A 14741-nucleotide genomic window follows, 5' to 3' on the forward strand; every position below is an offset into this window, starting at 1 on the left:
ACGGTGGGGCACGTGCCAAAAATTTGGTCGGTAATAATTCAATTCATTACAAGATCTATACATTATCAACACTAGTAGTCGTAGCACCTGAGAAAAAAACAAATAAAAATAAACTCATGATATTCTCAAAACAATGTCAAAACATGTTCGGTTTGTTATTTTCTTTATTATTTAACTTTAAAGACTTTTACTAACTTTTTCTGTTATCAAGTAATTAAAACTATTATCTAAAATTTAATTGATTAAAGTACCATTATTAAAAATAAAAATTTTAAATTAGAAAAACATTCAATTAAAAAAACTCAACAAATAAGAAATCCGACTAAATGGGACTTTTTCATAGTTGTGACTGACTAGTAACTTTCCTACGTGTTTTTTTGTGAGCCAGACTTAAAACATCAAAATCAGTATTATTATTGAACTCGGATTACAGTTTGATTTGCTGACGGTGATTGGAGGATGACTAACCTGGTCGGGGCATTGTTTTCCGACAGTGGTTGGCAAGTGACATCATGTTTGTATAAATTCAATGGCGGCTAGAGCTTTACGGATCTACATATAATGATTATACTAGATTTACGGGTGCAAAGACAAAAAGCCAATTTTACAAACGATCAAACTAACGGAAAACACAATTGCAAAAAAATAACCACCACCAGTCTTATTTGCTAAAATATCACAACGGGATTAAAACTTACGTTTTGGGTTCTACTACATAAACCACATTAAAAAAAATACTAAAATGAAAAAAAATGCAGCAAATAAGGAAAAACTAGAGAAAAAAAACCTCCATTTTCAACTTGATTTGGTCTTAAAAAGAGGAAAAATCTTTGACTAATAATAATAATAATAATAATAATAATAACAAACAAACTCACTCTAGTATCTAGTCAAACAGCGACGTAACTATTCAGTCAAACAAAACAAACAAACCAACCTGCAACCATCTCATCTCATCTTCATCCCCTGTAATCTCCCAAATCCCATCAAACCCTAACACCTACACCATGAACTCCAAATTATTATTATTATTATTCTCCTTCATCTTCATAGTAATAATAATAATAACCACCACCACCTTGACATCTGCCATGGAAGACGACATGCGTTGTCTCCAAGGCCTCAAATCCTCACTCACTGACCCCCAAAACAAACTCTCTTCATGGTCATTCTCCAACAACAACTCCGCCACGTCACTCTGCAAATTAGTAGGCGTGTCTTGCTGGAACGAGAAAGAAAACAGATTAATATCAATCCAGTTACCAGACTTTCAGTTATCAGGTAACCTTAGATCTCTCGAACAAAAAAAAACATGTTTTTCAGTAACCTTAGATCTATCGAACAAATACCCTTTATTATTATTATTGTTATTATTTGAATTTACTAAACTTTATAATACTGATGTTAGATCTATATGTTATAATTCACTTTTAATTTACGAATTTTTTAATTTTTTTATATTAATTTATCATGTAACTTACTGGACTCGTTACAGTATTGTTGTTAACTTGTTTGTTACAGTCCTTAGATCTGTCGAAAAACATATACCGATGATGACAGTCATATGTAGTCTAACCCAGTTTGTTTTATGTTATAATTCACTTTTAATTGAAGAATTTTTTTAAAATTTTTTTTATATTATCAAACTTATACGATGATTGTGACATTTATATATCTAACCCCGTTTGTTTTATGTTATAATCCGCTTTTAATTCACTATTTTTTAATTATTTTTTTGATATTATCAAATAACTTACCGGACTCGTTACAGTACTGTCATTCATTAGATCTATCGAACAGCATATACATATACGATGATGACAGTCATATGTAACCCCATTTGTGTTATGATACAATTCGCTTTTAGTTAACGAATTTTTTATTTAAAAATTTTGATATTATCAGATAACTTACGGGACTCATTACTGTACTGTCGTTTGTTAGATCTATTGAAAAACATATACGAGTGATATATCTAACCCCATTTGTTTTATTTTTGTAATTCCCAAACAAACAAATAACGTTAGATCTATCAAATCCTGTACTTTTATTTCATTTTAATTTATATTACAATTACAGTGGCACAGCTAGAAAATTTTTTCCTACAGTTTCGGAAAGTTTCGAGGGGCGAACGACCGATTGTCTGTCACTTAAGTTTGAGTTTTCTACGGGTTCGATGTTGAAATTTATACGGATGTGATCTCAAAATACACGAATATGTAACACTAAATTTTTTTTTGTACGAATGAACCCGTTCCCCAAAAGCTGCCTATGCCCATGGTTACAATTTGCTTTTAAATTTTAATTAATTTCCAAATTTTACAATTCTGATATTAATTATCAGGGACTCGTTATTTACAGTACTGTTGTTCGTTACAATCGTTAGATCTGTTGGAAAACATGTTGTCCGGCAACATATACAAACAAACAAAGTTAGATCTAACGAAAATGTATACGATGACGACGTCATATAACAAACCCATAGCTCTTTATTTCCGTTTCATTTATGTTAAAATTCACCTTTTAATTTACGAATTATTTAATATTGAACGGACTCATTACAGTATTTTCGTTCGTTAGATCTATCGAAAAATGTATACGAGTCATATGTCTAACCCCGTTTATTTTATGTTACATTTCGCTTTTAATTTACGCTTTTTTTATATTTTGATATTAATTCAGGTAGCTTACCGGACTCGTTACAGTACTGTCGTTCCTTACAATCGTTGGATCTTTCCAAAAACTCGTTGTCGGGATCCATTCCTTCGGAGATCTGCACGTGGCTGCCGTACTTAGTCACGTTAGATCTGTCCGGTAACGAGTTAACCGGAGACATTCCGCCGGAGATTCAGAACTGCAAGTTTTTAAACAATTTGATATTATCCGATAACAGCTTTTCCGGTGCCATTCCGTACCAGATCGGACAACTCGACCGCCTTAAGAAGCTCGATCTGTCAAACAACGGGCTCTCCGGTTCGATCCCGGACGATTTATCGCGGTTTGACGCGGACTCGTTTACCGGAAACGGTAACTTATGCGGTCCGCCGGTAAGTTCGAAATGCAACCGTTTAAATAACAAAAATCTAGCCGTTATTATCGCCGCGGGCGTTGTCGGTGCCACGGTGTCGTTGATGTTAGGGTTTGCGATCTGGTGGTGGTTTTTTCTCCGGTCTGGTAAAACCGGTAAAAGCTACGGCGGTGAGAGTGGACCAGGCGGTGACGACCGGAGTAACTGGGTCGATAAGTTACGAGCGTATCGGTTAGTTCAAGTTTCGTTGTTTCAAAAACCGATTGTTAAGATTAAGTTGAGTGATATATTAGCTGCTACGAATAGTTTTAATCATAATAATATCGAGATTACTACAAGAACCGGTGTGTGTTATAAAGCTATGTTGCAGGACGGTTCGGTGCTCGCTGTTAAACGGTTAAGCGCGTGTAAGATTAATGAGAAGCAGTTTCGGTCCGAGATTAATCGATTAGGGCAGCTTAGGCACCCGAATTTAGTCCCGTTGTTGGGTTTTTGTGTCGTCGAAGATGAGAAGCTTTTGGTTTATAAACATATGCCGAACGGAAGCTTAAGTTCACATCTACATAAGAGTAGCGGTAACGTTAACGGTAACGCTAATGTTGATTTGGACTGGCCGCTTCGGCTAAAGATAGGTATCGGTGCGGCGGGTGGGTTAGCGTGGCTGCACCACGTTTGCGAACCGCTGTACCTTCACCAAAACATAAGCTCGAACGTGGTTCTGATAGACGACGATCTCGAGGCTCGGATAATCGATTTCGGGATCGCTAGGCTCGTGGGCACTCGTGACTCGAACAATAGCTCGTTCGAGAATGGGAATTTGGGTGAGTTCGGGTATGTGGCTCCCGAGTATTCGAGCACCATGGTTGCGTCGATGAAAGGCGACGTTTATGGGTTCGGGGTCGTGTTATTGGAACTGGTGACGGGACAAAAGCCGCTTGAAGTTAATAACGGGGAGGAAGGAGGGTATAAAGGTCATTTGGTGGAGTGGGTTAATCGGCTCGTCGGTTCGGGAAGAAGTAAAGACGCGATTGATAAATCTTTACGAGGAAAAGGATACGACGATGAAATCTTGCAGTTTTTGCGGGTTGCGTGTAGTTGTGTGATTTCTCGGCCTAAAGAACGACCGTCAATGTATAACGTGTACCAATCTTTGAAGACTTTGGCGGGCCCACACGGGTTTGCCGAACAGTTTGACGACATTCCTGCGAAATACGCGAAACAAGATAATCAACATCATCAAAAAGATTAGGTTTTCGAGACGGTATGCGAGTCATGTTATTTGTTGTTTAAGTGTTTTGGTGGTTCTTGATGATGGTTGTGTATTGTTTGTTATCTCATTGATTTAGCTTAGAGAACTATCTTACTTAAAAGGTTATATTGGTATTAATTTTATTGCAATTTTTGATTTTTAAATTATTTGTCATATTATTAATACATATAGCTTTTGAACCCGTGTATTACACGGGATTTTCCAAATAATAAAAATAAAAAGATCCATTATTTGATAGAAATGAACAAAATCAAAGGTAAAAATAAAATATATTGTACAAACAATAATAAGTCTAGAATCTCAAATTTACAAAATCGATTTTTTATACAATAATTGCATAAATTGTTTTGATCAATTACCCGTGGATAACTATGATGAATGAGATTAGAGAATTAGAATGAAAATTATAACCCATTTTTCAAAATTGTTTTGTCCCAGGACCCATGGATTGTTAGAATAAATAAGATGAGAAATTAAATAATTAGAAATAAAATTATAACCCATTTGCCAAAATTATCTTGACCCATGACCCATTGATTGTTAGGATGAATTAAATGAGAGATTATAGAATTAGAAAGAAAATTATAACCCATTTATTAATATGGTTTTGCTCTATAACCCATGAATAAGTAGGATGAATGAGAAGAGAGATTAGGCCAAGAATAAATGTGAAATTGTCACATCATCCTTATTATTTTCTTTTATTAGTATAGTTAGATTTTGATTTTTGAACAATTGTGGTATCATTATCTATTTGGATTGGGATATATGATAAATGATACGTGGTTTCATATTTGGTACAAAAGCATATGGATGTCTAGAGGTGACAAAATAGGTGGGTCGGGTGTGTCGGGTAACATGTTTGGGTTAGAGAGCGTATGTTTTTATACGAGTCAAAACAGAATGGGTTGGGTTGGGTTGACGCGCGTATGTATTTTTATTTCTATTTTATGATCATTTGAATTTTGTAAGTAATTTATGTATTAAATATGATTACGAAAATCGCGTGTTAATTACGAATTTATTATTATTTTTATTTAAAATAAAATGAATAGCATTAACTATTAACTTTTGATGTCCGGATTAGTTTATGGTTCAGGTTATATTATTAGTGTGTTTAAAGTTTATAGTTAGGCTGGTTTTGATGAAAATTATGGGTCGAATCACTAACTAAGATTACAAGCAACAACAAATTAACCGGCTGGGTTGGGTGGGCTGGCTGGATCCGCTAGTTTGATAGTTCAAAAGTTTTATTTTTTATTTTTTATAATCAAATTATTGGTTTGTATCTAAGTTTTAAAGTGATAAAGATGATTCATTATTATAATACATACTAATAACTACTTAACTACATATTCTAAAAATATATATAAATATTATAGATTTAAAAGGTTAAACAGCCCTATGGTTTACATTGCCAATTCCAAGTTTCAAATTGGACCGGATTGTTAAATCATCAAAACCTGATCGCGAATTAAATTTTTTGGATCTTAGACTACCGGAACTTACTTGCTTCGATTTGAACCGTTTGATAAGTTTCAATAGTTATTAAATACCCCTTAAATATTACTTAGTTATATTTTTATAATAATTGTATACAATTATACTTTTATACAAATAATTTAAGAGCAGCTTATATTTGTTAAGTACCATATTTATATCATAGAATAAACAATTAAATACTAAATTAGGAATTTTTACTAATTATTACCAAAGCTACCATTTCTCTTTTAATGTGACCAAAATGATTTGAATCTCTAAACAAAGGCTTTATTTATTCAAAAAAAGGAAATATTCCCTAAAGAAAAAGAAAGAAGAAAAGGTTTTTACCTTTTCATGCTCCAATCAATTAATCCTTACCATTGACAACTTCCAACCAAATGATATCCTCCACATAATAATTTCCCCTTTATTTAGACTTCTTTTTGAATATAACTTTCCAAACATAAAATACATAAATACCCATGTGGGCTTTCATTTATATTACTAAACATGATTTTAGTCAAATGAAGAGATCTTCACCATGTGAGAAATTTATGCAAATGATGAGAAAAATCCTCAAGTACTCATCATTAGTTCATTACCCTTGCTGGGAACTAGTGTTAGATCAAGTAGTTCCCACTCTCCGCCACATACGCATCGTCTGGCGATTTAAACAATCCAAAACGCCGAGAAAACCATGCCAATATAGCACATGATCATATGCAAACGACCCGGTCACAAAAACAAATAGAGTTGTCAACTGTAAATGGTATCTAACTATCTATATTACTACATCATGACACGAATAAACAACCATAGACTAATATAACAATTCGTGCTGCTTTTCTCATAGACAAAATACTAACATCTGATGTAAAAACGTATAATGGTACGACAACTGGTTTTTTTTTTTTGTTCTTTTTTATGTTGAAAATCATATCCAAAATTAAACAATGAACTTAAAATACTTGAACAAAGTTTTTTCGACTCTTTAGTGTCATGATAAAACCGAAAATATAAACCACAATTATTTGACCCACCAAAACAACTAATCAAGACTAGGTATTTAAACCTAACTTATCCTATACCTATTATGATTCAATCTATTTAAAACATAAAACTAAACCTAAAGTCCCAAACTAGATAATCTTATGTAAACAAACCATAGACCCAAAACAATAAACCAACCAATTAATCTAAACTCTAAGCTTTATCTTCTTTTTTTTTCTTTTTTAATCTTCAAACTCTTTAAAGCTTCACACCTTACACTTCTAGGTTAGTAGGTTGAGCATACAAAACCACTTTTCACATGTGAAATCAAGATTATATTCCTCATTTTATTCCGATTATTACCAAATAACATGATGATAAGGAAGCCTCAATGTTCGTTTTGAGCAAAATGTATGATTCTAGAACATATGAGAGAAAACAAAATAATGTTGATTGTTACTCGGTGAGAGAAGAAAAGTTTGTTTAATTATTTCTCCTATGACGTTTTCGTTTCACAAAATTTGTGAGAATTTAAAGAAATTGGAATTAAAATCTCATGACATGTAGTGTTCGTTTTGTTGGAATTGGAATCTTAATTTCATTTTGGGGTGTTCGTTTCAAAGAATTGGAACTCAATTCTTTCAAATTATTTTAAATAAAGGAATTCCAAATCCTTCAAAAATGTGGAGGAATTTAAGAAAATTCATTGGAATATTTTCTCGAGTTTTTTTTAAACGAGGACAACAAATAAAACATTTTAGCTTTTTTACTTTTTTTTGTTTTTAATTTATATTTTGAGTTATGAATTTTTTTATTATTACTTTTGAATATTTTTATGAGGGGTTTTTTTTATCTTAATAGAAAACCCATAAAAAAATTCAAAAAAAAACAATAAAAAAATCATCACGCAAAATATAAATAGAAAACAAAAATCTAAAAAAACTAAAATGTTTTCGTTGTTATCCTCATTGAAAAAATTATCTTTATTCATTTGTGGTGATAGATTACAATTCATTTGTCAAACGAACACATTAAGAATGTAGCTGGATTTCAATTCCATCAAATTTCAATTTTTATTGAAATGTTCAGATTCCAAATCCAATGCTTAAAAATTTCAAATCCATTTTATTATATGAAACGAACGTGCCCTTAATCTTATTAGATAGAACTAAATAGATAGTATATATAGACACATGTTTGTCCATGATTCCTTCTTACCTTTTTATTTTCTCAAAAGTTGATATTCTTGAGCAAGACAAGTTGTGTAACCGGGCTAGATGAGTTCAGATCAGAGCATGTAAGCTAGCTACTTAACTTTCATGTGTCAAATCGGGTCATTGTTACTTCACTTACCGTTATCTTTCTTTTCCAAATCGTCTAAATGAAAGCAACACCCAAACGGTTACGACTTTGGTTACAAATCGGGTAATACGTAAAGCATATTATTATGATAAAGTTTAGTTATTCCGATAAAATTTTGCCTTGATTTGCCAATGTGAAAGCACATTAATCACTATCACACCATAGAACATGGTTAGAATCAAAGTACTTTAAAAATAGCTTTCCTCATGCATAATTGAACACACATTATTTTATGTTTTTCAAATAAATAATATACCACACATAATAATTCCCACTCTCTTATGACTTCTTATCATATACCAAGTTTCCCATTATTCCCAACACAAGTTATATAAATACCCATGTGGGGTTTCTATTTATATAACTCAAATTACTTCAAACATGACAAAGAAGAAATCTCAATGTGAGAAGTTAATGCAAAAGATGAAAAACATCCTTAAGCTTTCATCATTTCCCCTACAAGAAAATGAAGTTATATCAAGTAGTTCTCATCTTCGCATAGACATCACCCCGCGATAGAACAACCCATAAACCAGACTCCAGAAGGTTTAGATGAAGGAGGAAGCTCGTCTTTCATAAAGATTTGTGACAATGATCACCATGACATTGGGAGAGCACATGATCATAAGCAAATGGATGTTCTAGAAAAATCAATCACAAATCTCATGTTTTCGGATTATATTAGAAGGGTCAAGGAGAGGAACAAACACGACTCTCTTTCGTTGGCGCTACCTCCACCACACACACCACCACCACCACACCTTCGTCATTATGGTTGCTCTTCAAGTGATTATTATTAGTCGTCTGGAGAGTTTTCGTGTTCTACAAATATTATTGTTAATATTATTAATCATCAAGATATTGAAATAGTGGTTATGTAGTTTAATATTACCATGTATAGTTTGTAGTTAATTACCATGTTGTAAGCTATGTAAAAAGGGGTGTTGTTTACGTTATTAGAGCATTTAAACACTCTTGATGACCATGTCATGTTTCGCTATAGCCTATATGTCTCAAGCTTAACATCACTACGACGTTAAGTTTAAGAAGAAATGTTAAGCATATTAATAATCAACCTATCAAAAAAGTCGTTATTAGTTTATTATCTAATACCATGTAATGGTAATTAGTTACCTTGTACCCTTGTAGATGGTAATGCCAAAAGGTTTGTACTATGTAGTTCACATTTACTTATGTTTCTATATACGAGATTGTAAGCACCTTATGAAGTTTAACACAGACACAACATATTTCAGAAATGTAAACTCTCCCTCTAAAGTTTAGTCTAGATTTTGTATATTTCAATATTAATTCGACTCATTTTTATAAAAGAATCGTAAAATACACAACTTTGAACGCAAATTAACCAGTAAAAGTTAAAAAGTACAAAATAGCATATACAAGTCATATTTAAGCATAATGTAATTTGTTGCTAAAAGAAAACCGAAATAACCGTTTGATACAATGTATCCGTTTAGAAATACATTGTCAAGAATCATCGAATCGAATAAATATCATCATGTGTTTAAAAACTAGGAACCATTAATAATTTATATTTCTGGATGAGATGCTTATGGCAATATGGCATCTGTAACATAAAGTAAGCGTTTTATGGCAATACTTATATATAGCTATTAAAAATGTGATATTATGTCAACCGTTCATTACCGGCCAACATGTATTGGAAACTAGGCTTGGGCCTTGGTCAAAACTATGGGCCTATTTATTTAAAATAAGTGAGACTTGAGTCTTGAATCTTACCATGTATAGGTAATATGTGCACAAACCGGGTATTTTTAGGAACCGGAAGTTCGGAACTGGAAGTGGTTCCGAGTATGGTTAATAAAAGTCAAAACCGGGGCGGGTAGGAGCCAGTTCAGCGTATAGTCTAGTATTTGACCTGGTTTTCCGGGTTTTTTTATGATAGGGTTGGGTTGTGTTTTGACAGGGTAAAGGTGGAACTGGTTCCGGCGCGTCTGGGCCGGGTCGGGTTCTGGGTACATATCTGGAGAGAAACTCAATACCAAGTCGTACACACGGGCCGGGTACGATATGAACGGGCCGGGCCCAGAACCGGGTTTTGTGCACCTCTATTACCATGAATCTAGATTTCTTGTGTCTCACTCTTTATTTTTTGAAAACTATTGAACAATTGAGACCTTGAATAGTAGGGACCAAGAGTTTAATTCAAGGATTAAAACATACCATATACTCGTGTAATTCTTCCATGTTATAACATAATGGCCGGTGTGGTAAGTTCTTATTGTGCTTTTACACACAATTTTTTTGGTAATTTCATCCACGATTATGCTTATTATTCTGTTGTAATACGTTTAGTTCTTGTAGTGGATGGCCGTTTTTGTTAGTTTTTTATAATGTCCATTTTAGCCTCTTGCTTAAAATGGATAAAAACAAAAAGTATAGATGAAAACAATACGGTAGTACCAATAAGTAACCTATTGGACTAAGTTGTACTATGAAAGTCGTAATATATCATAGGTTACGACTTTCATAGTCCAAGTTAGTAAAGTTTTATTTTATTCTTATAACGTTTTAACTATTCGAATAAAGTTTCAATCATTTAGTTTGCCTTAATTTGTCAATGTGACAGCTCAATAACCAATATCCCACCATACTCTATGGTTGGAATCAGGTACTTTATAATCAAGAAAAACTTTCCTTACTCAAAATTGATAACACAACATCTTATATCATTAATTTTCAAACAAATGCTACACCCCACAGAATAATTTCCATTTTGTTTAGATTTCTTTACATATACCAAAATTTCCCAACACAATTTATATAAATACTGATGCGGGTTTCGATTTATGTACTCAAATCCACTTCGAACATGACAAAGAAGAAATCTCCATGTGAGAAGTTTATGCAAATGATGAGAAACATCCTCAAGCTATCATCAACCCCCCTACAAGGACCCGACGCTAGATCAAGTCATAGGCATCACCCCGTGATGAAACAACCCACAAACGTGCCCCCAAGAGAACCACATAGTCGCCACTTGGCCGTTTTAGATGAAGGAGGAAGCTCGCCTTTCATAAAGATTCATGGAAACAATAACCATGATGTTGGGAGAGGGCATGATCATATGCAAGTTGATGAGCTAAACAATGCAGTCACAAACCTTAAGGTTTCGGATTATCACTACAACAATCAGGGGCTTTAGCGAAGACAAAAGTCGTCGAGATAGGCCCAGTTTGTCCTCGATATAGCCTTTCTCGACGACTTGTCGTCGATATATCTGTCGTCGTTGCATAATTTTCGTAATAGCTGAAAGTTGTCGTCGAGATAGAGTCGTCGATATAGAGTCACCTATATCGACGACATGTCCTCGAGATAGGGTGCTTAACAAAATGATTAATTATTTTTTAATCACCTTATTTCGACGAAAAGTCGTCGAGATAAAGTTTAACTATTTTTCTAATTAATCCTATATCGAGGACTTGTTGTCGAGATAGCCTTACAATAAAAATATTAAATTAACCCTATATCGACGACATGTCCTCGATATAGGTTGACCAAAATTAAAATATATATGTATATATATATATATATTTTAATTACCAGGCTTTTTCAACCAAATTATCAAAACTGCCAAAACTAATAAAAGCACAATAAATATCAAAAATAATAAAAAGACAACAAGAACATACATCTTATACAAGCGTTCTCGAAATAGCAAAAAGTATAGAGTTTTATACATACATGAAGTTGATGCAATCCTCTCTTGATCACGAGTATCGACCATCCATCTAATACGATAAAATGAATAAAGTTATATATGTTATGAAGAAGCATACATATCTAATCATATATATGAAATGGTTTAGAGTTAAAACGCTTACTTGATTTTTGATGGCGAGAAATTTAATGGATTGGCCATGTTTAGACATAGAGATGATTAGAACATAAGTTGTAGGTCCTCTTTGGATGGATCTAACAATACCAAAATTATGTACGTCAATGTCTTGAACACATACAAAGATATACATATAAATCAATACCAAAATCCAAAAAATCAAGTACCAAAATCTTGATTTCAGTTTAAGCATGGAATGATATAGGCATTAATGTAAACTATTAATGAGGATGGGTTGATTATCTATCATGATCCACATAATGCATCAAAAAGTTAGATGTACGTTTTATCAACAATTAAAACAAAAAAATGTGTGAAACCTAATTGATCTCTAGCCAAGAATAAATCTCAATGAAAAGGTTACATTTCAGAATGATAAAATGTGACAATTACCAGTTGATGATTTCTTATGTACTTGGCCATGTACTTGGCCATGCTTCCACTATCATTAGTCATAGAAGACCGAGTATCTGTATAATAAGATGATAAGTTACAATAAAACTAAATGAGATGAAGTCAAACTAAAATGTTCCATTAAAAAGTAAAATGTTCAACAACTAATGGACCATAATAGGCCTGAAACCAACAAGGAACACAACTTGTTTAAACTTGACCCGCTTTATCTGAAACCGAACAATCCATTCATAAACGGTTCTGTCTTTAGGTCAGCTTCCGTGAAGCGCTAAATCGATAACCCGACCCAAACATTATACCCGGACAACATCACAAACACATATACCAAAATAAGTAATTGAAAAATATAAAAAAATAATAAACGAGTCAAGACCAATTTTTTATAGTTCCATACCCTTGTGGTTATCCTCGATGCACAACCGCATAGCGCCAGCCCCATTTCCTCTTTTTCAGCTGCTCGACATATCCATAAGCAAATTGTCACCTCTAGAAAATGAGTATTAAGTTGTAATTAATGGCAGTGTTAAGTTGATTAATCTCTCATGTCGTCCTCACTTATAGCCTACTCCAAGTAAAGTGACACTAAAACTTGTTAAAAACCGGTTGCAATGTAACAAACAATCAATTTGACCTCAAAATCAAAATTGCATCTTCTATGTCTCTATTAAAATTGTACTAATTTTCTTTTTTCTATTTTTGGTTATCCAACCTAACTCAAAGATACATACATACTAATTAACAAACACATTTCTAATTTTCGAACAAAGTTTGGGCCAAATCACCTCCTAAATCTCGAGTTTTTCAAGGTACTGAACAAACCTATTTTCCGAAAAAATTTAGGGCAAAATTACATCCTAAATCTCTATTTTCAAACATACTAGTCAAACATATAATTAAAACTAAATTGGGTCTATTGTTCAAACAAAGATACACAAATAAAACAACTGTGTGGTACCAAGGGACTTACATCGGTAATAGAGATGGGAAACGTCAAAGAGTAGCTGCGCCGGGAGAGGTGAAACGGGTGGTCGTGAAGGTTTTCAACTATGGCGGAGGTGGGACGAGCGATGGTGAAAGGTAACATCGGTTGCGGACGTGAGCTTGGCAGTGGCACAAACTAAGTTTGGAAGAAAGAATGTGAGAATTTGAAACAAACTGGGAAAGAAAGTAGAATATATAGCTGGACCCTATAGCGAGGACTTTTCGTCGATATAGGCCAATATAAAAATATTGAAATTTTCATTAACGCGGCTAAATTTCCCTCCACACAACCAATATATAGCTGGACCCTATAGCGAGGACTTTTCATCGCTATAGGTCAATTTCATTATTTTTATTTATCTACTTATCACTCAGTATTATAAAATAAAAATAAATGAAAAAAAAAATTCTTTTACCTATAGGGAGGACATTTCGTCACTATAGGCTATTTTTCAATAATTTGATTTTATTATATACATTAATTATATTAATGATAATGACAATTATATTAATAATAGTTGTTCTTATATTAAAAATAAAATAAAAATTATATGTATAAATATACATACACACACATATATACATAGAGACATAGGCACATACATACATAGACACATAGACATATGCATACACAGACGCATAGACCCATACATACATACATACATACACACACACACATACGTGCATAGACCCGTGTATACATACACACATGCATACATGCATACATACATACATACATACATACATACATAGACGCATAGACCCGTATAAACATACATACATACATAGACGCATAGACCCGTACATACATACATACATACATACATACGTACATAGACGCATAGACCCGTATATACATACATACATAGACACTTAGACGCATACATGATACATACATACATACATAGCTACGTGGACATATACATACATACGAGACACATTCATACGTAGATACATGGACATATACATACATACGCACGAGCCACATACAATACCAAAAGAAAATAATTAGTAATAAAAATTAATACATACACATATAATAAAAGTAGAAAGTAAAAATGATTAAGTTTTTTTTAAGAGTAAAGTGTCATTTTTATCCTTTTTGTTTGACAAATAATGCGAATTTAGTCCAAAAAAATTATTTTTTGCATATGGACCCTCCACGTGTCCCAGTTTCTGCCAATTACATCCAAATCACTAACCCTGTTAAATTTTATCGTTAAGTAAGGGGTAGACATGTTTTTTCACTCCTTCCTTATTATAATATATATTTCAGTGAACTGCGGTTTTCGTCCCTCTGGTTTGTTCAAAAATGCAGTTTTAGTCCAGTAGTT

The 14741-nt window shown here is 33.1% G+C and overlaps 1 protein-coding gene across 1 annotated transcript; it reads left to right on the top strand.

Annotated features, from left to right (window-relative positions):
• The first annotated feature begins 1031 nt into the window (after positions 1–1031).
• LOC143546485 (putative inactive receptor kinase At1g27190) lies at positions 1032–4441 on the top strand. Its single transcript, XM_077038148.1, has 2 exons — positions 1032–1281; positions 2683–4441. The coding sequence occupies exons 1-2, from the start codon at positions 1092–1094 to the stop codon at positions 4275–4277; spliced, it is 1785 nt and encodes a 594-aa protein (XP_076894263.1). The 5' UTR covers positions 1032–1091; the 3' UTR covers positions 4278–4441.
• The last annotated feature ends 10300 nt before the right edge of the window (positions 4442–14741 follow it).

Source organism: Bidens hawaiensis, unplaced genomic scaffold, assembly GCF_021521415.1.
Source record: "Bidens hawaiensis isolate Kalapana, Puna unplaced genomic scaffold, B.hawaiensis_p1.1 tig00014352_1, whole genome shotgun sequence".
In the NCBI taxonomy this organism is placed as follows: domain Eukaryota; kingdom Viridiplantae; phylum Streptophyta; class Magnoliopsida; order Asterales; family Asteraceae; genus Bidens; species Bidens hawaiensis.

What these genes read in the sequence shown, in the direction of transcription:
- LOC143546485 (XM_077038148.1), top strand. Translation starts at nt 1,092, where the DNA reads ATGGAAGACGACATGCGTTGTCTCCAAGGCCTCAAATCCTCACTCACT. An exon ending in ACCAGACTTTCAGTTATCAG is followed by an intron (nt 1,282 to 2,682) that starts GTAACCTTAGAT and finishes ATATTAATTCAG; the next exon opens with GTAGCTTACCGGACTCGTTA.